Source organism: Lepidothrix coronata, unplaced genomic scaffold (genome assembly GCF_001604755.1).
Source record: "Lepidothrix coronata isolate B3197 unplaced genomic scaffold, Lepidothrix_coronata-1.0 Scaffold14, whole genome shotgun sequence".
NCBI lineage: Eukaryota > Metazoa > Chordata > Aves > Passeriformes > Pipridae > Lepidothrix > Lepidothrix coronata.
Window position 1 is genome coordinate 2,448,786 of NW_016690194.1, and position 23,533 is coordinate 2,472,318.

Below are 23,533 nucleotides of genomic sequence, written 5' to 3' on the forward strand. Positions count from 1 at the left end.
AGTCTACTCTGGCCTCCAATCCGGAGAGACACCATCTATAACGCTGCTGATGCTTTTGAGAAAGCGCACAGGATCACCGTTGAGGAGAAAAGACAATGCAGAAAGAATTGTGCCTTGCAGAATATTCCACCTAAGGAGACTTTCTGCTGTGCCTTCTGCAACCGGACATGCCTGTCTCGTATTGGCCTTTTTAGCCACCAATGCGCTTGCAACAAACGTGGGTAGAGCCCTTCCCAAATCTTTGTTCACGAAGCCCAGCCATGAGGAGTAAGACATTTAAATTTATACAAACCCACAGAGGCTTTGTGATTTGAGTCATCTATTATACAGATGACTATGAGAAGCAAATTTTGAGAATGAGATCTATTTATAAAAATAGAGTGCAGTGCAATGCCTGTCAGAGGAGATCCATATACACTTGCTGAAATCACATGAATATTGCATTCCTGTAATTTAAAGACTAACCTTACAAATACATTGTAATGATGACCAACAATTTGAGAGACAGGAATGCTAATAATTATGCTTGTTAGTGTCACAATTAGGATAAAAATAGAAAGTTTAAATTTTATTTAAGTTTTTTCTTTAAAACCAGTCTGTAAGATATACAGATAGCAACATACATACATTTTAACAAAATGCATGACTTAAATTAGCTGTTTTGTTATGAAGGGTATATCATGATGCATTTGGGCTGAGCAACATGCTTAAGATAACATTAGCAAGAAAACCTGCAGTTCTTGCTCTGCTGACAATTAGTCTGTGAAATCAATTAATGTGACATAAAGTGATAGCTGTACTTAACAATAAGACAAAACCTAACTTTAAGAGCCTTTTAAAAATGCACAACATGGGGAAAGTTAGTAACACACAAAATCTACACTTAACTGGTCATCATGAAGGAATTCTCTTTTCAGGAATGCTTCATCATAAAAATCAACATTCAGAGAATGTAGTAAAAATATTTAAATAACAAGATTTTTTAATTAATATGTAACACCTCAGAAAAATTTGCCATCCATTTTGGAAGTCTGAATTCTTTGCAAATAGCAGGACACAGAAGACAGATACTACCACTGTCTAAGCACTTCCTTCATCCATCATCAGCCTTGGCTCATACCAATAGCATGACACTACCCAAAAATTAAACTAGTAGAGTCTCAGTATAAACATTCTAAGAGGAAAAGGAAGGGGAAGGGGGGAAAGGGACATTTCAGAAATTCTGTCCTAAGCAAACATAGCAGTATGGTATTTTCCCAGATACAAAGTATTATTGTTCCCAGACACAAAAGTGCCTTTTTTAAACATTATGTAAGTGCAACTGACTCTCCAAATACGAGATTTGACAATATCAATTACAGTTCAAAGTGAACCTCAAATTAAAGTTGTAGAAAGAACATGAACCTTAGCAGCTTTCTACAACAGTATTAGTATGTTTCTCCTATTTCCTCCAAAATATCTTTGGTTTTGCCACATAGTGTCAAACTGTACTAGTGCTACTTACTTACCTTAGTATAAGTTACTTCACCCTTTTTTCTAGCTTTACTCTACAAATTATAATGTAGCCAAGATCCCATCTCTAAGTTACCAAAGTTTGACTCCACTTTTCACTCCTAAATGTCTTCCACTTTTTAAAAATACTTCTACATTTTATGTTTTTGACGATTTATACATTTTTATGAAGAAACTAAATTTAAATGTCTGTGGTGGAATGAAGTTACAGTAACCTCTATGTAGCACAGTTTTACCATCAAAAGGTAAGAGTCTTAAATTATGGATATAGAAGTGCCCACAGGTATGAACTCTGGACATTTTACAAGTTGAGAGTTGGTATTTGCATGTACATATTCATGTAGGCATGCCAGCTATGTTCAGACTATCCTCCTATTTAATAACATGGAATGAGAGAACTACTTCTATGTAAATTTCTAATACTTTAAAGATGAGGAATACCTGCTTAGGTATTAACACTCCACATAGAAGTTGTGTACAGAGAGGAATCTTGGTTTCCATCCCCACCTCAAAGGTTATATGGTCAGTCCTTTGCATCATTGCTCCAATGCCCCTCACTACCTGGACTGCCTAACTAGAACTAGTTAGGCCCAACTCCATTCCCACCCTTCTGCTGGTTTCCTGGCATAGCAGCTGTGTGGGTCTGAGGACAGGGACAAAACAGGTATCACAGCTGACTTACTGAGTACATTTACCTTAGAGATTATCATAAGCTTAAAAAATCATATTGCACTGATGTTCCGTGTCTTCCTTTTTCTTCCCACTGATAGCAAGTCCAATTCCAGGATTTTTAATTAAATAGCAGATGATAAGGAGCTAAAATCAGACCTGTTGATTCTCTCCTTCTGGGACACTTCAAAAGATGCACTTCCAAGAGATGTGTTTTAAGAGAAAGAGACTAGACAGCTTTAGTATTAGGTGCTGGATGACAGACTGCCCTGTCAAAAATAGAAATAACACTGTGGCTTAACATGGCCTTCTTCAGAAAGAAGAGAAAAAACTTTCTTCCCACAGACGATTTAGCAGCAGAAGCTATGAGCACCATAGAGGATAGGGAAGGGAAAACCCATCTCTCTGTGACTGGAAACACCCCACTATTTTCAACTGACATTTGGTTCCCTAGATTAACACTGCTCTCTGGCCTCCCATACAACTATCAAATTTATATAGGTGTTTGTGAAGGAGCAAGATTCATGATGGGAGAGGTTCCAGGCGTGGAGAAAGACATACAGCAATTGACAGGACTTTATTATATGGACTTTACCGTTATTATGTGGTTTCAGATATGTGTATTGCATTGTATCTACACTACACAGTTCACAGCCTGGGCATGCCCGGGCTTGCCAGGAGTTTGCCTGCTCCCTGCTTCCCCGCTCCCCCCTCTGACAGGCTGAAGAAGCTGCAGAGAGGAGACAGTTACCATTCGCCCTTTCCTTCCCCGGTTCCTCCCACATTCCTCCCCCTTTGCCTGTGTCCCTACCCCGATTTGTTCCCCCGTTTGTCTGTCTCATGCTCCACCCCATGTTCTAGCCCTTTCCCCGCCTGAACTCATAAAACCCCGTCACGCCTCAATGAAGCGTTCCATTTGCACCTCTACCTCGTCTCCGTATCTATCCGTGCTGTGTCACGACCCCGTCCCCCCTCGCACCGTGGCACGTGTTTGTATAACGGCTTAACAGGAAAAAGACCTAGTTACTAAAGCTCATTGGGTTTGAGCTATTTTAAATTTTATGCATGTTCATTTATGTACATTAAAGTCCCTCAGAAACATTTGGAATTACATAAAGCTGGGCTGTTGAAATTAGTATCTCTCTAACAATAGTAACTAAACATTGCAGACAAATAATGTAAGTGTAGAGAAAATAGAAGTTGTCAAGACTCAGGTCAAGTTTGCAAGTTTATTTAGACTTTTGACAGAACCTGGAACTAAATAGGACACTTCTGCATTAAAAAAATATTATCACTCTATTTTCACTTTTCTCTTGAGATTTTGATTTGTTGGGGGATTTTTTGGTTGGTTGGTGTTTCTTTTTGTGGGGTATTTTTACTGGGGTTTTGCATGTTTGGTTTGTGTGAGAAACAGAGACCCAATCGGGCAATTTCCAATCAGAATTTTATTATATGATAAAAGCAAATTCAGCGCTGGGTGATCAGGGAAGGGGTCCAACAACTCCCAACGCCTGTCACACCCAAAGAAGACAGTTGTTCTACATTTATTTCCAGCTACTTCATGAATATTCATTATACATAAGCATAAACATTATACATTGTTAAGTCAGACACTCTGCAGATGTCTGCTTGCTATCTATACAAAGTTATAAATTTCAAGAAAGGTCCTATTATCTATCTAACTAAACAAAATTGTCTCACTATAAATCCTACACAAGGTAAAAGGGAGGTAACTTGTTTTATCTCTTTATAGGGGCCCAATTAAGTTTTACGACTTGTTTTTCTTTTCTCTCCAGGTCATATTGACCCTTCACTGTTTCCTCTTAATCAACTCGAATTATTTTCTCAGTTTATCACAGTTTGGTGGGGGTTTTTTTATTTGTTTGGTTTCTGTTTGTTAGGGGGGTGAGGAGAGGCTGTGTGTATATGATCCTCAGTCCCGGGCCTGGACCCTGTCTTACTCAGCAATCATGTCAAATAAGGTTCTATGATTTCCAGCAATTTATTCATAAATTAAATGTTCATAATCTTGTTCAAAATAGTACTCAGTATTAATGCCAGGAATAGCATGGGGCTTGCAAGTACCCAAGTATTTCTGTAAAGATGCAGAAAGCGCAAGAAAATTCCCTTGCCCTGTGTGTTAGCTACTCCTACAGACTTCTGTTCATTTTCCTTATTACAGAAGTGGTTTCTAACTCCCAGTGCAGACAACATGCTTTTCTATCTAATTCACATCAAATTATCACACAAATTGGGTACTTCCTAAATATTCAGCAGTGAAGGGTTACCTCTTCCAAAAAAAAAAAAAAAATCCAGGCATATTTGAATTAGAAAACATGCCACTCCTTGGCTTCTCTGGACTGTCACAACAGTCTATTGCAAGGGCTAAATCTTTTTAATATGAAGATAAATGGTCTTTCAACTGTAGCTATGTACAGTGTCAGTGACAGCCAGTCACATGTTCTGTCTACAGCAGCTGTGTATTCTGCTGAAATCTTGGACTGATGGAGCTTATCCTGTCCTTCCTTTAAAATGACAACGAAAATGACAATGAAAATACCTGCAAGAGCATGTCAAACAATGACCACATAGAAAACAGATCCATTTTAGATTTTGTAGAAAAGCTTGAGGAAAATTGTTTACTGTATTTCTTCTTGTTTCAAAGGAAGAATTAAAAGCTCTTCATATTTTACAGAATCATAGAATCCTTGAATATCTCAAATTGGAACGTATTCATAGGGATCATCAAGCCCAACTCTCTGATCCTTGTAGGACTTACCTAACACTAAACCAGATGACTCAGAGCATCATCCAGACTCTCCTTGAACCCTGACAGGCTTGATGATGTGACCATTTCCCTGAGGAGCCTGTTCCAGTGACTGACCACTCTCTCTCCCAGTGAAGAACCTTTTCTAATGTCCAATTTGAACTTCCTCTGATGCAGATTTGTTCCATTACCTTATGTCCTATCACTGCTCACCAGAGAAAGATCAGCAGCTCCCCTTCCACTGCCCCCTCGAGGTCTCTCTTTAGCCTTCTCTTCTCCAGGCTGAGCAAACCAAGTGACCTCAGACATTCCTTGGAAGTCTTGCCCTCAAGGCCTTCAAATTTTTCCTTCAAATCAATGTGAAAATAGAGTATTAAGAGTACCTTATTTTTTTAACAGTGTTTGTCAGAAAGACAAAATCTTATGCCCATACAATATGGGCATAAGGAAAGCCTAGTTTCCTCTTTCTTTAGAGGTGCAAATTTACGCAAGAGGATAGTATTTCTAATACCCATGAAAGATTCCAACTGGACCAGTCTTATGCAATAAGGTCTCAATGCTTGCCACCTTAGGAATTTTCTTGCCTGTCTCAACAATTTCTACATGCAGACTCCCTAAGGTTTGTGCTTCTCTCTGTGTGTGCAAGTGACAGAAAGTGTGAGTGCATAAGCAAGTGAACTAGGTGAAAGTGGTAATTTAATAGTATGGATTAAGTGAAAACTGGTAAGGCTAGGATGCCAGCTTGGACAGCTACATTCAGTGTTAATAGCTCCCTTCTAGTTTCTTCTGCCTTGCCTCTTTTTTTTTTCCCTATAGATTCCTAAAGGATCTATATAGTCACTCAGGAAATGTTAAAATCCAAACCTGTATGTTAAAGCAAGTCCTACATTCTCAAAATGCAATAAATAAGTCTGTGACAGACGTTCATGCATTTGAGAAAGATGCTTACACCTTACAATGCCAGGAATGCAACCTATTATGTTACCTTTCATGTTTTCAGATTGCACAGAACATGTCAGATTACTACTCCAGCTGTAATTTCTGCTACTGTACTGCAGTTCAAATGATATAAAATATATAAGTATAGCCAATTCTGATTTATGGGAGCAAAGAGCAGATTCTGCTCCTACAGACTGCTGCTAACTCAACATTTGTAATTATGATGAGGTTGTAAGAGAAGCAGCTAGATTCTAATCACTACGTAACATGGCAACTAACTACGTTGCTTTCTCCACAACATCATCAAACAGCACTGATCTAGAGTATGGAAATTCAAAATATGTGAAGACTTAAATTCTCACTAGCTCAAAAGGTAAGTGATTAAGCACTCAGGCAACAATGGAGGACACATGTAAATAAATGGGTCTAGAAAGATGTAGAATGTCTTTCACATCTTGTTTAGCATCCATGCTTATTTTCCAGCACAACAAAATACAAAGAGAAACAACCTCAGAAGCAGACAGGATGATCCCTCTGGTTATCTAGCAAAGGAGAGCATGTTGTAAAGTAGAATAGAAAATGGCAGTTCATAAACAATCATAAGATGCTCAAAAGAACAAATCTGTACCTCATTGGTTGGCACAGATGGAAGTGACAAACTACAATATCACAAGCACTGATGAAGAACCACAAAGTACTTATATTACAGCGCTCTGAAACCACTGAAATTTACTAGGAGGCTGTACTTTTTTGTACACCCCTACTCCTAAAAGCCATATGACAATATCATGGCTCTGCCTATTGAGTAACGTACTGTGTGGAAAGGAGAGAGAGAAGAAAGAAGAAAGAAGAAAGAGGGAGAGAGAAAAATAAAATAAAATAAATATATAAATAAAGATCTTGTTACTGCCCTGTCTTTGGAAGCTACAAAGTTGTGGAGAAAAGGACACAAGAAGGTAACGTCATCTCCTTATTGCTGTTTGCATTAAAAGAGAGCATTTTTATATTTAATGTTCCATTTTAGCACACTGGAAGCACTCTCTTCTGTTTTTCTCAGTATAAACACAAACTAATGCTAAGAACACTGGCATTAATCTGTAGTTTCACTATTTTAACACACAGAACAGAACTTTAATTCCCAACCTAATAGAACGGTTGCAAGGCATTTGACAATAAAATCTCAAATAAGTTCTACAAGAGGCTTGGGGGGAAAAAAACCAATAGTAAGCCTTGAAGTTTTCTCATGCAGTGGTTTCTGCCATCATAGACAATTTGCTAAAGAGACACATTCAGATTATTTTATATCAATACAGATAACAGAACACAGAAGTAGCATGTAAACTGTTTCCACAAAAATAAACTATATACTTTAACTTGTTCTATTTTCAAGAAAATCTCATCATTTCCAGTCAGAGTTCCTAGTCTTCATACTTACCTAAACTTAACTAAAAATATTTCTTTATATCAGTTCATTTTCTCTATCAACTGTAACTTTTGTTTTACTAGAGAATATGTAAACAAATTATCTTTTCAGACCATGAGACTGTAACTGGTCAGGGGCGAGGGGGTGTGAGGGGTATGTGTTAATGGCTAGTTTGTTTGTTTGGTTTTTTTAAATGAAGGCTCAGCACTTTGATATTGAGACAGGCTCATACTATAAAACAACTGTTGTACAAACTTTGCAAAACAGATCAACCAAAATACGTCAAACCCAGCCACAGAAATCCCTCTTCCACTGTTTAAAAGCTGACAGTTGAAAACTTCAAGAGGTGAGCAAATAGCTGCTAAGATTAGATCACTTAACTCATTTTCACATGTGATCTAAAACAGGATATAAGTCCATGTCTCTGGAGATGAAAGACTAGAATTCCAATCTGCACCACTCTCTTATCCATGGAATGAAGGCTTTAACGCATTGTTCTGCCACTTGAATAAATGCAGCCACTGCCTTCGCTTTCTCTTAAGACTGTCAGTGTTGAAGTTCTAGAGTGCATCAAATTTTCAAGGGAGGGAAGCAACTCCACATTGTAGCATGGAACTGTTTTGATATAAGTTTATATAGTTAGCCTCTCAGAACATGCAGAGAACAAAGAATTGTACAAAACCATTCCACACCTCTTCCTTTCATATACAAAACAAATTTTATGTAAAAAATAGCCAAGATGCATAATTTTAAATCTGGTTGCAGCAACTGCACACTTTATCTATCATTAGCCTCTACAGTTCCATCATATCACAAATGCAAAAATTTCCCTTTGGGGTGGTAGGGAAGAAGTATATAATCTCTTACACCGACTATGCCTTAGTGATACGATTCAGGCTATAAATGCCTCACAAATTTAATGATTAATTAATTTTGAAGAAAAAAACCCATCTGTAATCCAGATTGTAACTTGATTACAGTGTTTTTGTAATTAAGGTAAATTGTAATTAAGGTAAACTTGAATTACAGTATTTTTGCTAGTCAAAACATTACCATACCTACTATTTCGAATAAGTCAAGAGAAAGAACATCTAAGTCCACCTGTGCAAAAAGGGAAAAATTTCTTTTCTGCACTACAGTTATTTCAATTGAATAAGTAATTGCCATTTTCATGCTTGTTCAAACAAAAAAGCAAAAAAAAAAATTGAAGAAATACAGAACCAAATCCAAAACCAAAGAGAGGCCAGAAGTGAAACAGTGGGGTTGAAATCATATCTGGTGTTTTAACTTTATAAGGCTATTCACACATGTGTAAAAAACAGGCAGGAACCTGGCAGGCTAACACTTCCATGATTTCATATAGACCTAAACATCTTCTTACAGACACAATATACAGGTACATCACATAAAGCCACTTGTTCTTCTAAGTAATGTGACAGCCCAGGATACAGCTGAAACAGATTTAAACTAAGTAAATAAATATGAAACTTACGCAGACTGCATACAGGCATTGTCAAAAAATAGTAGTTAACTTTTCCAGCAAGTAAACTATCACTGCACTGCATCTGACTCGGCTGTTATATAGCCAGGCCTGCAAATGACTTCGACTGAATATTAAAACACTTATTAAGTCAAAGAAAGGCTGCTGAATCAATCAACTGATTATTTGCCAACTGTCTATATTTAGGACTGGCCCTCCAAGTATTTAAAAGTTTACCACCAAGCAGAATATGCCTGCCTCTGTCAGCGCTCCAGATTCTAAGTCTTCACATATTTCCACAAGTTTTAAAAGTATAGTAGTAGCTGAAGAAACAATTTAGAATTTTCTTCCTCCCTAACAATTCACCTTTGATCAGCTTTTAATCACTATTTGTACAAGTGCAAGAAAGTATTTATTAAGAATGATAATTCTTATGCTCTGTATCACAGTGCAGCACAATAAGATTAATCATAAAGGAAAATGTCACTGCAGCCTGATGGTGTGTCGCTCAGTGAAAGGCTACTTCAGCAGCTAATTTAGTTATTTAGCAACAGAGACTGTATATAGAGTCACCTCCACACAGAAGACTAAATCAAAATCAAAACTGTTCCAATTACAAACAGACATGCACACAATTATTGCTATCAAAATGCAGCAAAATCAAAATTTCTTAAATAGGACAAACCAGGTAAATCATTTCAGGTACATGGCAAAATCTCACTGTGCTCTAGACAGAACTTTTAATAAGAAGGCTTAAGACTAATGAATTCAAGCTAGAGGGGAAGGTACCAAAGCAGGTTATGACTGTGCAAGATGGAACTGGGCCAATGCATTAGGTCTATTAGGCCTACTACACATTATTCAGTTACTGTCAAACAATAAAGTAAACAAGGAAGGAGAACTATCTGACGTCATCCAGACATCACCATTTTCTGAAATGTTCCTAACCTTTTCACTGTCCGTCTTCTGTCTTCACTGTACTGCAATATATTCATATCTCATTAGAACAAGTGGTATCATTCCAGTTATTAAGGACTGTGATTGGTCTTACTGTTGATGGCACCATGCTCCCTTTTGGAGAAAAACGATGTAACAGGAATGTTATGAAGTCAGTTAAACTTGAAGCCTCATCTCCCTCAGGACTCCAGGCTGGCAAATGGGACTTCCATGCTGTTCCAGTCCTGCCCTTTCCCCAATAAAATCCCACACCTATTCCACACCTCCCCAGCATAAACACTTTATACAGTCCAACTCAGTATGGCTAAAGCTGATGTTTTACTCCCTCTCCTTTTATTATACCTCTCACAGAAACATATATAACAGATACATAGGGATTAACAAAACTATCCTACATGCAGATCCAGCCCGTAATCTTGGCATCACATTCAGTTTAGACACACACATCTTGCCTATTGCAAAGTCCTGAGGGCTTGTTTAGCTCACCAACTTTTCCTATTTACTCTCACCTCACAGGTAACACTCTGTCTATCATTACCTGATGTGATGTTTTAATCACATAAAAGTTACTTAGCTTCAGCAGAAGTAACATGGCAGCTTCCACAACCATGCTCTGGGAAGCCTTGCCCTAGCCTTTGGCTCTGACTCTGCCATATTGTCTCTGCCCATACAGACCTCTCTCTTCCAGCTCTTCTTGCTCCAACACATGAAAGAGAATGCCTAAACTACATTTTAAAACATTTTCAAATCTTTCTCTGCTTAGTCTATCATTTCCTATTCAATAATGAAATGCTAACTTTTATCTCCTGCCAGTCAATAGCAGAGAAATGGAAAGGGTAATTAGATCATCTCATTTCCTCTGATGTTGCCCCTATACTCAAAGACGTTTCCAAACCTCAGCATCTTCCGTTTTATGTTACTCCTACTCAAAACTGCCCTTTGCCATGATGCATTTGAATTTTCAGGATTTTTAGCTTTTTGTAGGCTTTAATGTAGCTGTATAGTCTGTCACACTTTAGAATTGTAGTCAAACACTCACCAAACCCTTTCCCTCATTTCATATCAAATTTTCTAAATTCTTTAAGCTTGTTTAGACTTCTTTTCAAGGCAGGCCTTCATGCTGTTTAAGGACATTTGCATCCCAGGCCTGAACAACAAGATACCATCATAGTCAAAGCAACCTTCAAGCCTGGAAACTTGAAGCCTCCAAAAACAATACATGCTATGAAGAAGAGGAACATGAGGAAGAAAGGGGTCTTAGGACCTCGACCTCCAACCCAACTTCCATGGAGGCGTGCCTGGGGGGCAGATCTGGGGGCAGGTGGTTCTCGGATAGGACCATAAATTGTGAACATGGGGGGTGTGCACCATTCATACTCCTTGCTCCTGAAGGCCTTCATTAAAGAGCTGCTCTTATCTAATCTCTATTAAATTTGCCTGGAGAGTCTTTTCTGGCTCCTGATTTTAAGGCAATAGCCAAAATTCTAACAAACAGGTTAGGAAATATAAATGTTACCACACCTACCTATTACCACCATACTACTACTTTGGATTTATCTGCTTCCTCCACTATGTTTTTCAGCTTACTTAATGGACTCTTCAAGACAGGCATTGAACAGATTTTTTAATGTAGTATATAATCTAGCACAACAGAATTCCGGCCACACTTAAGTAATAGTATGGATAGTGTGATATCTTAGTAAATACCCTACTATACTGCACTGAAATGCTTATTGAATTTATTTCTATGTAGAACAATGTAGAAAGTATGTCAGCTACATATGGAATGATTCAACAATCCCAAAAGTTAATCGGGATAGAATTTGGCTTAATCATGATTAATATGATGTGCTTCACCTCCCCCAATGGAAAATGTACAAATGTGTGCTTTACTCCCCTGTTTACACTCTTTTTTTTTTTAAAAAAAGGAAAAAATATCATTGCACCAGAGACTGATGAAAGGCAAGGTATGCAGGTTATTGTTTAAAAATGCTATTTCTGTCCTCCAAAATGATGAAAATTCAGGAGGGGGAAGCATTTTGATTCTCAGCTTCTGCTACATGTTTGTAGTCTGTATGGCTTTAGTGGAACTGTATGAGGTTATTAAATCATTAAGGTTATTAAATATTTTCCTTACAACTACAGATTGCTTTTTAAAGTAGTTTTACATATGTTCATCCAATTCAGGTTTTATTTTGGTTTCCTTATATGGAGAGGCTTCCTCTCCTTCCTTGGGAAACTTCCTTCCTAGCTAAAAGACCCCATTTTCAGGAAATATTTTCCTTATTAATTGTTTTGCAATTATTTATTTATACCTATGTACATGAATGAATGATTCCTTCCTTTCTTTGCATTGCTTTTAGTAACCCCATAGATCCAGACTACTCTCATGTCTCAGTGCAGCAGTAATTTAATCAAGTTTTATATTTAGTTCATTTTTATTTTTCTTGGAAGTCAAATCTTCAAATAATTTTGCTATGATTCGCTGAATTCTTCCTCCAGTTAAGAAATACTTATAGTTATATGGTACCCATAAGAGACTGAAGTATTCCACTTTAAACTGTATAACAATGATGAAAAACAGAGAGAGAAAGTCTACGGGACATAACTTTACCTAATAAAGATGTGTGTGTGTGTGTGTGCATAAACATATAAATGTCTACTACTGTCTTGCTATGGGATATGAAGACTGTATCTCCAAATTGCATTTCTAAGACATCTTTCACCATTCATGCATGTCTTATTTGCACTGAAGTGGTCCCTGCATCTATCTCCTTCTTTCTACTTCATGCTCTCTGTTTTTCTTCCACATATTGAATGTATATTTGGCATTACTCTTCAACAGAATTTCACAAAAATTTTTTCTAATCATTTCACTCAATTCTGTAAGCCCTGTAATAGCAGTGTAACTGCTCAGCATGTTTCACAACTATTCTTTGGTTAAATATTTACCTCAAAATTATATTGGTGCAATGTTTACACTTTTTTTCCACATTACTAATGAATGCTGACTCTGTAGTTCACACTGCATGGTTTCTTCTGACAGATTTAATTAACAAAAGGTTAATCAGCTCTAAGACTGATTCTACAACATTTCTAGGTGTATGTACAATTTACACGTGAGTTTTCCAACTGAAGTCAATATCATTACTCATACTCTTTATTTCTGTACATACTGTAAGTGCCCTGCTAAGTGGAGTCAAGTCCCCTGTGTGCTGCTGGATTAATGCAAAGAAGATACATGAGAGGGTAAGACTTGATTCCTTGTCTTAGTGCTTGAAAGCTTTTTTTCTCCTTGGCTTGGAGAGTTTAGCAATTTCTGGAAAATAACTTCTGCTTCGCTTCTGTAACATCTCTCAATTCCCATAAAGCCACAACTTTATTCCAGCTAAATCAAATATTATTTTCAAAGCAACCACTGCCTATCACTGATAAGAAAACTCCAGACAGGAAAATAAAAGGCAATATGAATAATTATCTAAGTGACTTGACTTGTTTTAAAACTGTGGTCACATAAATCTACTCATGTCATGCCATCACTACTAACTGTTCTTTGAACTTCTTTGCCTCAGAAACAAACACAACATTCATTTTTTGTATCTATAGAACCAATGCCTTGAAGGCCTTTTTTACTATTCTCAAGGGCATCTCCCTGGTGGAGGGCTTCCTCCTCAGTCTCGAAAATGTCCAGTCATGCAGTACAGTATTTCCCTGTCTAGGGGCTTAACTCCCCATTTGTCCAGTGTGTTATCCTGTCAGGCTTAACACTGGCCTAGAATTATAGTCTCTTTTCTTATATCAGCAAGGGATTAAAAGAACTCAAGTTTTAGAGAGTTTGGGTTCTTTTTTCCAAATGCTGTTAACTGCTAAAGATGACACAGCATTTAGAAAGATCATTTCCCCACCTAATCTGCTATTCTCTGCAGGAGGAGGACCATCTTTCAATTATTAGTTTGAAGCAGTTTTCTGTAATATGTGGATCAGTATTATCTATGCATTAAGCCCTTCCCAGGGCTAATTCTGGTCTTTCTGATTTCCCTGAAGCCAGCATACAAAGCATTAGGCTCTCCATTAAGCACAGACCTAAAGTCAGGGGAAAAGCACGGTCTGGCAGCCCTTGGTCTCAGCATCTCATGGGGGAATTTTGATTTTTTTTTTCTTTTTTTATTCCTACAGCTACTTTCTTGGGAGACTCCCTTGATTTAACGTCTCACAGTCATTCAGCTTCACTGCAACAGCCTGAAGAACATGAGATTACTTGAAAAATACCAAACTATCTCCTGCAGTACACAGTATTTCACAAGAGAGAATTACTAAAGAAATACTTTCTGAATGTTTAGTTCTCTATTTAATTGACTAACCTTTTGATAATCAGTCTGATAATCATTCTAAAGTTACACCACTGAAGACTTAAACATTTGATTTATTTTCCTAAAAAATTATACAAAATTATGTATTGACTGATCAGTCACTCTTCTCCAACCTGAGAGCTTAGCTGCACCTGAAAGAGTGTAATCCAGAGAGATCAGTAACATAATATACTGGGGAAAATACAGCCAGTGTTTGTGAAGTATGACATTTTTGTACAAAATTGTTTAGATTTCATTCTTGAATAATTCAACAAACTTGCAGAGAAGGACAAGCAAGTCAATGCATTGTATTTGAGTCTTCAAAAACATAATTGAAAAGTCTAGAGGCCAGTAAAGAAACTAAATCACTAAAGAAAAAAGGGGTGCAATGTTCTCATGACATAGTACACAATTAAAATTAAGAAAAAAAGGACAGGAACAAATGGTCAGCTTTTACAATGATAAAATAACAATGAAGGATTCTCCACGAGGATATGTGCTGGGATATGTGCTGTACCTCATATCCATAAATAATAAATAATATTACTTCCAGTTGGACACGCAGGCAAATAATGAGGTGAAAAAAGCTGCAGACAATACCAGATTATTTAGGAGAGTCAAATCTAGAACTGGCTACAAGAACTGCAGAAAGGACTCACAGCACTGAGGGACTAGGTCATAAAACAGTAAACAGAAACAAGGGCCAAGAAGCGTAGACTAGGGAAAATGTCACGTCCCTTTTTTAACTGTATTGAGGTACTGTAGACTGTCAGATGAGCTTTAAAATGGGTACTACACGGAGAAAACATCTTGTATTCGTTTTACCTGATACTCCAAAAGCATCAGAAAACTGCTTTCTGACAGTAAAACAGAATAAGTACAACAGCAAGAACTCTCAAGAAAATGGAAAAAAAATAAGATGTTTTTATACTACTGTCAGTCTCTTATGCTGTCATGACTTAAATCTGACAGTTCTGGGTTCCACGACTTTCAAAGGGTTAATAGAATTATAAAATCTTCGGAGAGAGGCCACAAGAATGAGCAGAGTGATAGAATTATGCTCATGTATGAAGGAGCAATAGAAAACCTTAGCTTGGAAATGTCAGAGAAAACAAGGAGGGTACGGTAATATTTAACTAAAGAAAGAAAACGAAGAAAAAATATTCAGATAGAAGACTTGTGGAAGACACACTAAAATTGTCAGACAATTTAAAGCAAACAAACAGGGATACTGGCCCACTCAGACAGAGCACCTGACAAAACTGTAAATCATAGAATCATAGAATCAAGAGGGTTGGAAAAGACGTCTAAGATCATCAAGTCCAACCCTTGATCCACTACCACCATGGTTATAGACCATGGCACTAAGTGCCACATCCAGTCTCATCTTAAAAAGCTCCAGGGACAGAGAATCCACCCTAGGCAGCCCATTCCAATGTCTGATTACCCTCTCTGTAAGAAATTTCTTCCTAATATCCAACATAAACCTCCCCTGGCACAGCTTAAGACCATGCCCTCTTGTCCTACTGCTTGGTTGCCTGGGAGAAGAGACCAACCCCCACCTGGCTACAACCTCTTTTCAGGGAGTTGTAGAGAGTGATGAGGTTTCCCCTGAGCCTCCTCTTCTCCAGACTAAACAACCCCAGCTCCCTCAGCCTCTCCTCATAGGACTTGTGCTCCAGTCCCTTCACCAGCCTTGTTGCTCTTCTCTGGACCTGCTCCAGCACCTCAATATCCTTCCTGAACTGAGGGGCCCAGAACAGGACACAGTTCTACAGGTGTGGCCTCACCAGCACTGAGCAGAGGGGAAGAATCACTTCCTTGGATCTGCTGGTCACACTGTTCCTGATACAGGTGAGGATGCCATTGGCCTTCTTGGCCACCTGGGCACGCTGCTGGCTCATGTTCAGCTTCCTGTCCATCCACACTCCCAGGTCCTTTCTGCCTGGCTGCTCTCCAGACACTCTGTGCCCAGCCTGTAGCGCTGCATGGGGTTGTTGTGGCCAAAGTGCAGGACCCTGCACTGGGCTTTGTTGAACCTCATCCCATTGGAATCAGACCATCTCTCCAGCTTGTCCAGGTCCCTCTGCAGAGCCCTCCTGCCTTCCAGCAGATCAACACTCCCCCCCAGCTTGGTGTCATCTGCAAATTTGCTAATGGTACACTCAATGCCCTCATCCAGATCATCAATAAAGATATTAAAGAGGACTGGGCCCAACACTGATCCCTGGGGGACACCACTGGTGACCAGCTGCCAACTGGATGCAGCACCATTAACCACCACTCTCTGGGCCCGGCCCTCCAGCCAGTTCCCAACCCAGCACAGAGTGCCCCTGTCCAAGCCATGGGCTGCAGCTTTTTCAGGAGTATGCTGTGGGAGACGGTGTCAAAGGCTTTGCTGAAGTCCAGGTAGCCCACATCCACAGCCTTCCCCTCATCCAACAGGTGGGTTAAGTTGGTCAGACAGAACCTGCTCTTCCTAAACCTGTGCTGGCTGAGTCTGATCCCTTGTCCATCCTGTAGGTGTTGTGTAATTGCATTTAAAATGATCTACTCCATAACGTTGCCAGGCACTGAGGTCAGGCCTGTAGTTTCCTGGATCCTCCTTGCAGCCCTTTTTGTGGATAGACGTGACATTCACCAACTTCCAATCATCTGGGACCTCCCTAGTGAGCCAGGACTGTTGGTAAATGATGGAGAGTGGCTTGGCGAGCTCTTCTACCAGCTTCCCCATCACCCTTGGATGGATCCCATCTGGTCCCATAGACTTGTGAGGATCCAGGTGGCTCAGCAGGTCACTAACTGGATTTCCTCCTGGATTACAGGGGGGCTATTCGGCTTCCTGTCTCTGTCTACGAGCTCCAGAGGCCAGCTGTCCTGAGGACAACCTGTCTTACTGTTGAAAACTGAGGCAAAGAAGGTGTTAAATACCTCAGCCTTTTCCTCATCTTTGGTGACTATGTTCCTCCCCATGTCCAGCAAAGAATGGAGGTTTTCTTCCTTGCCCCTCCTTTTGCTACTGATGTATTTGTAGAAGCACTTCTTGTTACCCCTAACAGAAGTGACTAGATTGAGTTCAAAATGTGCCTTTGTCTCTCTAATTTTCTTTCTACATGACCTAACTATATTCCTAAACTCTTCATGAGTAGCCAGCCCTTTTTTCCACAGTCAGTACGCTCTCTTTTTTACCCTAATTTTCTTCAAAATCTCCCTGTTCAGCCAGACCGGTCATCTTCCCCAACAGGTCACCTTTTGGTACACTGGGACAGCCTGCTCCTGTGCATTCAAGACTTGCTTCTTGAAGCATGTCCATCCCTCCTGGACCCCTTTGTTTTCAGGGTCTGTTTCCCCAGGTACCCTCTGAACCAGTCTTCTGAGTAGGCTGAAATCTGCCCTCCAGAAGTCCAGGGCAGAAGTTTTATTGAGGGCCCTCTTTGCATCCCTGAGCACTGAAAACTATTATTTCATGGCCACTGTGCCTCTGACCACCACATCTCCCACCAGCCCCTCTCTATTTGTGAAAAACAGGTCTAGCAGGACCCCACCCTTGGTAGGTTCATTTACCAGCTGGAGCAGGAAATTATCCTCTATACACTCTAGGAATCTCCTGGACTGCCTCTTCTCTGCTGTGTTGAGTTTCCAGCAGATATCCAGCAGGTTAAAAGTCGCCCACAAGAACAAGGGCTGACAATTTTGAGATATCCACCAGCTGCTTGCAGAATAATTCACCACCCTCATCATCCTGGTTGGGTGGTCTGTAACAGACTTCCACCAGGATGTCACCTTGTTGGCCTTCCCCCTGATTCTGATCCACACGTACTCAACCTTATTGTTACTGAATTCAAGTTCCACAGAGTCGAGAAACTCTCTAACATATAGAACCACCCCTCCACTACTCCTACCTCACCTGTCCCTTCTGAAGAGCTCATAGCCATCCATGGCAGCACTCCAGTCATATGAGTCATCCCACCACGTTTCCGTGATGGTGACTACAGCACAGCTTTCCTGCTGCATGATGGCTTCCAGCTCCTCTTGTTTGTTACCCATGCTGTGTGCATTGGTGTACACGCACTTGAGCTGGGCTGCTGATTTCAGTTCTAACTCTGGCTTTCCACCCTCAGGCTCATCTCTGGAGAGCCTGGTTTCAACTCCTTCCCCCTTCAAACCTAGTTTAAAGCCCTCCTGATCAGTACCACCAACTTAGGGGCTAGAGTCCTTTTGCCCTTGCTAGACAGATGAAGCCCATCTGACTCTGGCAGGCTTGGTACCATAGAATTTGCCCCATGGTCAAAAGAACAAAATTCTGCCAGTGGCACCAATCCTTTAGCCATCTATTGATAACATGGGTTTTCCTACTCCTCTCCTCATTCATCCCTGCTACTGCAGGAACTGAGGCAAACAACACCTGTGCTCCTGTCCCATTAACTAATCAACCCAGTGCCTTGAAGTCCTTTTCAATTACCTTGCCACGTCTTTCATTAATATGCTGCTGCCAGCCTGGACCACCAGGAGTGGATAATAATCACAGGGCTGGATTAGCTCAGGGAGTCTCCTACTAATATCCCTCACCCGGGCCCCAGGAAGGCAGCAGACCTCCCTGTGGGATGGGTCCATTCGGCACATAGGGCCCTCAGTTCCCCTCAGAAGGGAGTCACCTACTACAACTACCCTTCTTTTTTTCTTTATAGCTGTGGTTGTAATCCGTCTGGTAGATGGGGTGCAACCGGAAAACCCTCCAAACAGATCCTCTTCTTGACTGCCCTCTGCCTGGCTCTCTGGGTCCAGGGCCTCATACCTGCTTTTTAAGGTTATCGTGGGAGGTGATGGGGGTCATGAGGAGATTCCTTTACCTCTCTGATCAGGAGGTTCCGTTCCTCTCCACCTACTTGGTTTGCTCCATCTGCCTGATGGCAGGAGGGGCAGGGCTTCACCATCTCCTCCTGGACTTCTTTTGGGGTTGAAAGGGTATGACTCCACCAGTCTATTTCCCTTTCACTCTCCCTAAAGCTTCTTAGCCTCTCCACTTCTTCCTTGAGCTCTGCCACCAGGCACAGGAAATCACTCACCTGCTTGCGCCGTATGCGGGTGTCTCTCACGCTGTCCTCTGGGATTTTGTTGAAGGCAAAGCACAAAAAAACAAACACATAACATAGCCAAATATGTGGAAGATGGTTCTAGCTGCAGCTAACATAGCAGTTGAGCTATTCATTTTGAACCAAGCTTTCAGCACTTGTTCAGCGGGCCTGTGTATTCTATGGCTTATAAACCCCCACTAGACAAGACAGAACGCTGGTTTAGAAGCACCTTTGGCCTCATGTAATCTCACCTATTCTCACATTATTACTAGACTTAAGAAAAAAATGGGGAAAAACCCGCAGGACTGACCCATACACATCAAAAAAATGTCAGTAGGGCATCTTTTACATACTGTCATGTTTTGCCTTGTAACACTTTCCTTCCTTGGTTTTACATGGATTACATGTAACAATTTTAAAGATTGTCAGTGAAGATTGCTGAGGATGTTTTACCACTACAGGACAAGCCACAAAAGCAAAATTCATTGTTCTTTAAGAAAGAATAGTCTAGTGGAGACTTTATTATTAATAGATAATACGCAGAGAATTTTCCTCTGTAATAATCAATGAAGGTACATAATACAAGAGTCTTAGAAAACAAAAAAAAAAGTGCATGTCCTTTGTGCAGCACACTCTGAGGCTATAATTTCCTCCATGTAGAAAAACAGCCTTGAATAATGTTGTGGCTGGATCCAGACCCAAACGAATGACGAAGCACTTGCAGCAATAGGTTCTCCTGCACCGTCTGGAGCAATTGTTCTTCTGGAGCTATTGTTCATGAGTAAAGAAAATTTTCCTTTACTCATGCTGAATAAGTAACTATATAACCAGTGCACTGTTATCAGTTTAACCTAAGAAAATTACCTATGCTGTGAAATACTAGCACTGTAAGACTGGCATCATCAGGCCTCTGAGATACAACTGTAGGGGTTTTAGCATCTTCCACAGACACAGCTGCAGTAGCATAACAAACAGCAGCTCACTCATTCTGAGCCATTAACCCATTTACCTGGGCAGCTTTAACTTCCATCAGTGGCAAAACGAAGATAGCCTGTTGTTTGTCCTCAACTCAGTCTACCTTGTCCTCAACTCTGGCTACCTTGTACCAGCTGAGAAAGATTCCCCACAATAGGCTTGACCAAGCCAGAAAACACATCATCAACCCTCCATGTAGCAGAATGCAAATCCTGAAGTACTTTGGGTTATCATTTTCAGGCTACTGTAGTACAAACTAAACTGGCAAATTGAAGTCAACCTATAAGATTTATAGATCTGTTTTGAACTGAATACACCAGTGCTCAGATGCTTCTTCCCCAGCCATGCTCAGCTGACATGACCATACAATGAAACATCACAGTCAGAAAGACACTTGCTCCGACAATACTATGCTCCAAAACATGGCTTTCCCTCCAATGATTCAGAAGGTACAAAGAGAATTCTGCACTTTTTTGAAAACCCCCATTGCAGGAATTAAAAGGGCTGTGCTCTTGTGTGTTCAGTTAATCAATTAATTATTTAATAATTATCTAATTAATATTATCTACATATTATATAATATCCATTCTCCTCGGGCCTCTTCAGACTAATAGTTTTCTAGACAACACCTTTTTGACTATCAACAGATATTCAGAAAGATTAATGCAATACTTGCTTTTAGAGGCAAAATCAAGTTGTTTTTAATGCTTGGTACTTATTAGTGGGAACCGCTATCATTGCATAAGTAATGTCTATTAAGTAATATCACCTACGGTGTACTTGAGCAGAAAGTTTGTCAAAACCAAATCTCCAGCTCAAATTTCACAATACATGAAATGCTGATGAAAAAACATACTAAGTATTTGTAACTGCACTATGCACTATCTTCTAAGAGGGCTACAAAAATTCAGACTGTGTATACAAAAACATAAGGGACATACTTTATAAACTCTTAAAAAGACATTGTATAGCAACTTAGTTGGCATGTGACCAGGATGACATACTTCATGTTTACCCTCGGCATTTGCCAGTTAAATATTAAGGGAGCCATTAAGGACTTAATTTTCTCTTCTATTCTGCCAGTCCTCTAAAAAATTATTTAATTCTCTGATTTCCAGCAATGCATGACAAAAAAAATGATAGTATAACAAATCATCCTTTACAAATCATTACATATAGAGAACCATGTTAGTCAAAGAAAGAACATCTTAGGTTTAGGATTGCTCATCCTCCACAGATTCATAACAGGTCCACAAAACTGGGAAGGGCCTACATTTTAAATTATCAACAACGAAGTTCACATTTAGTTATCTACAGCAATCTCAAAAGGGTGGGGAGGGAACCCTGTAAGCACATGGTTCCAAGTATGCAAAAATACAGGACAAAACTAGCAGCCGTGGGATTTTATTTACAACCCATTATTACTCCTATAATTGAACACACTTAGAGCTGGGATAGCTAGCGGGAACGCAGGCTACACATGAAAGGTAACAACTTGATAAAACTGAGTTTTGCAGAGAAAATCAACCCTCTTTATTGTAAACAAGCTGGCCTAAGACCAGTTTGCACTGCGCATAAGAGGGAAAAGGGCACTAATTACTTGGGGCTAGATTATCAGGCAAGGTAATAAAAATAAATGCACTGCGGTTTTAGCTCAGCCCGACCATCAAGTCCTTTGAGAACAGGACCTATATATATCTGAGATTCCTAACACAGTGTCGAATACCTATGGCAAATAAGACACAATTATGAAGCTGGACCTTGATAATCTTTCTGTTTTTCTCAGTTATTTTATGTCTTGCTTATGGAAACTTATGCCCTATTGCTAGTGAAATTTAGACCACACAAATAACAGACTGTCACTGACTTCTCATACATAACTATTCCTCCATTCAACTATGAAACTTGATGCATCTGAAAGTCTCTACAAATGTGCAAATGATCCCAAAACGACATGCTGCCATTCCCTACGTGCCTGCCAGATATGGGTTCGTATATTCGTACAGCAGAGCATTATTCAGCAATAACCAGATGGCAGAGAAGGTGCAAAAAGATAACGCATCCCCAAAACACACCCCAGCCGATGCTAAGCTCACTAGCCCCATTACTAGCCCAACGGGGACTAAAGCACTGTTGGAGCTCTCCTAGAAGTTTCGGGGAGCACCCGCGGGGCCACAGTTACCGCAAGTCGGGCGAAGTTCCGCGCCCGCTGCCCCCGCCGTGACTCACCAGCTTGGACTGGGCGCGCTGCAGGAACTCCTCCATGGCGCCGGGGGGCCGGGCGGCCGGGCGGCCGCGAGCAGAGCAGGGCAGGGCACAGCAGAGCAGAAGCACCACCGCCGCCCCACTCGGCTCCGCGACTCCCGCGCCCTCCGCAGCGGAGCAGCCCCGCCCCGCCCTGCCCCGCGGGCCGTGACGTCAGGCCGTGCTGCAGGGGCCGCGCGGAGCTCCGCGAGGCGCGGGGCGGGCGTCCTGGGATCCGCGCGTCCTGGGATCCGCGCGTCCTGTCACCCGCGCATCCCCTGGTCTGCCCGTCGCCCTCCTCTGCGCGTCCCCTGGTCTGCGCGTGCATCAGGCCCCGGAAAGCAGCGGTTTGCTCTGTGACAAGAGTTCGTGACCGAAGTACAGAGGGCGCCCAGACCCGCCTCGGGGTCTCAAAGCAACAGGCAGCAGTTGGTGTCTGTTGGGGGCCCTTGAACAGCGATGACTCAGTTTTCCATTTCACATCTGCTAAAAGTCAACAATGGAAAGCTCGAGGGCATCAGTCAAAGGCAGCGAGCATTTCGGGGTCCCCTTCCCATGGTGGCACAAGGACTGGAGGGAACCAAGCAGTGGGTTCAAATCGAAAAAGACTAGGATTAGATTAAAGAGTAGGAAAAAACTCTTTAGTGCAAGGGCGGAGAGGCACTGGAACACATTGCACAGGGAATTTGTGGCTGACCCATCCCTGGAAGTGTTCAAGGCCAGGTTGGATGGGGCTCTGAGCGACCTGATCTAGTGAAAGGTGCCCCTGCCCATGGCAGGGGGGTTGAAACTAGATGATCTTTAAGGTCCCCTTCCAACTCAAACCATTTTATCATAATTCCAAGATTCACAGTCAAGCCTTCAGAAACCCTACCCTCTACCTCAGACCTAGGATCCTTTCTAAATATAGTGCCCACAGTCACATTTCATTTATATTTTCAGTTGCACAGCTTGCAAAGGAGTCTCCTAGACTAGCGTCCACTTTATAGAGAAATAAAGAGAAATGTCTAAGAGCTAGAATCTGGAAGTACAGAAGTCGATGGAAAGTCACGTGATGAGTGTAGAGTAGACCAGGAAATAAACTGTAGGATTTGCAGCTTCTCTGATGCTATCACACCACTAGGATTCACTGGTGTGGGATTT

The 23,533-nt window shown here is 40.7% G+C and overlaps 1 protein-coding gene across 6 annotated transcripts in view; it reads right to left on the reverse strand.

Moving 5' to 3' along the window:
• PRUNE2 (prune homolog 2) overlaps positions 1-22,488 on the reverse strand; it is a 148,545-nt gene extending 126,057 nt beyond the window's left edge. For all 6 annotated transcript variants that reach the window (XM_017806206.1, XM_017806208.1, XM_017806207.1 and 3 more), the window contains exon 1: positions 22,376-22,488. In XM_017806206.1, coding sequence (XP_017661695.1) covers positions 22,376-22,411 — 36 coding nt within the window. In that variant the 5' untranslated portion in view covers positions 22,412-22,488. The remainder of the gene's footprint in view (positions 1-22,375) is intronic.
• Positions 22,489-23,533: the final 1,045 nt, after the last annotated feature.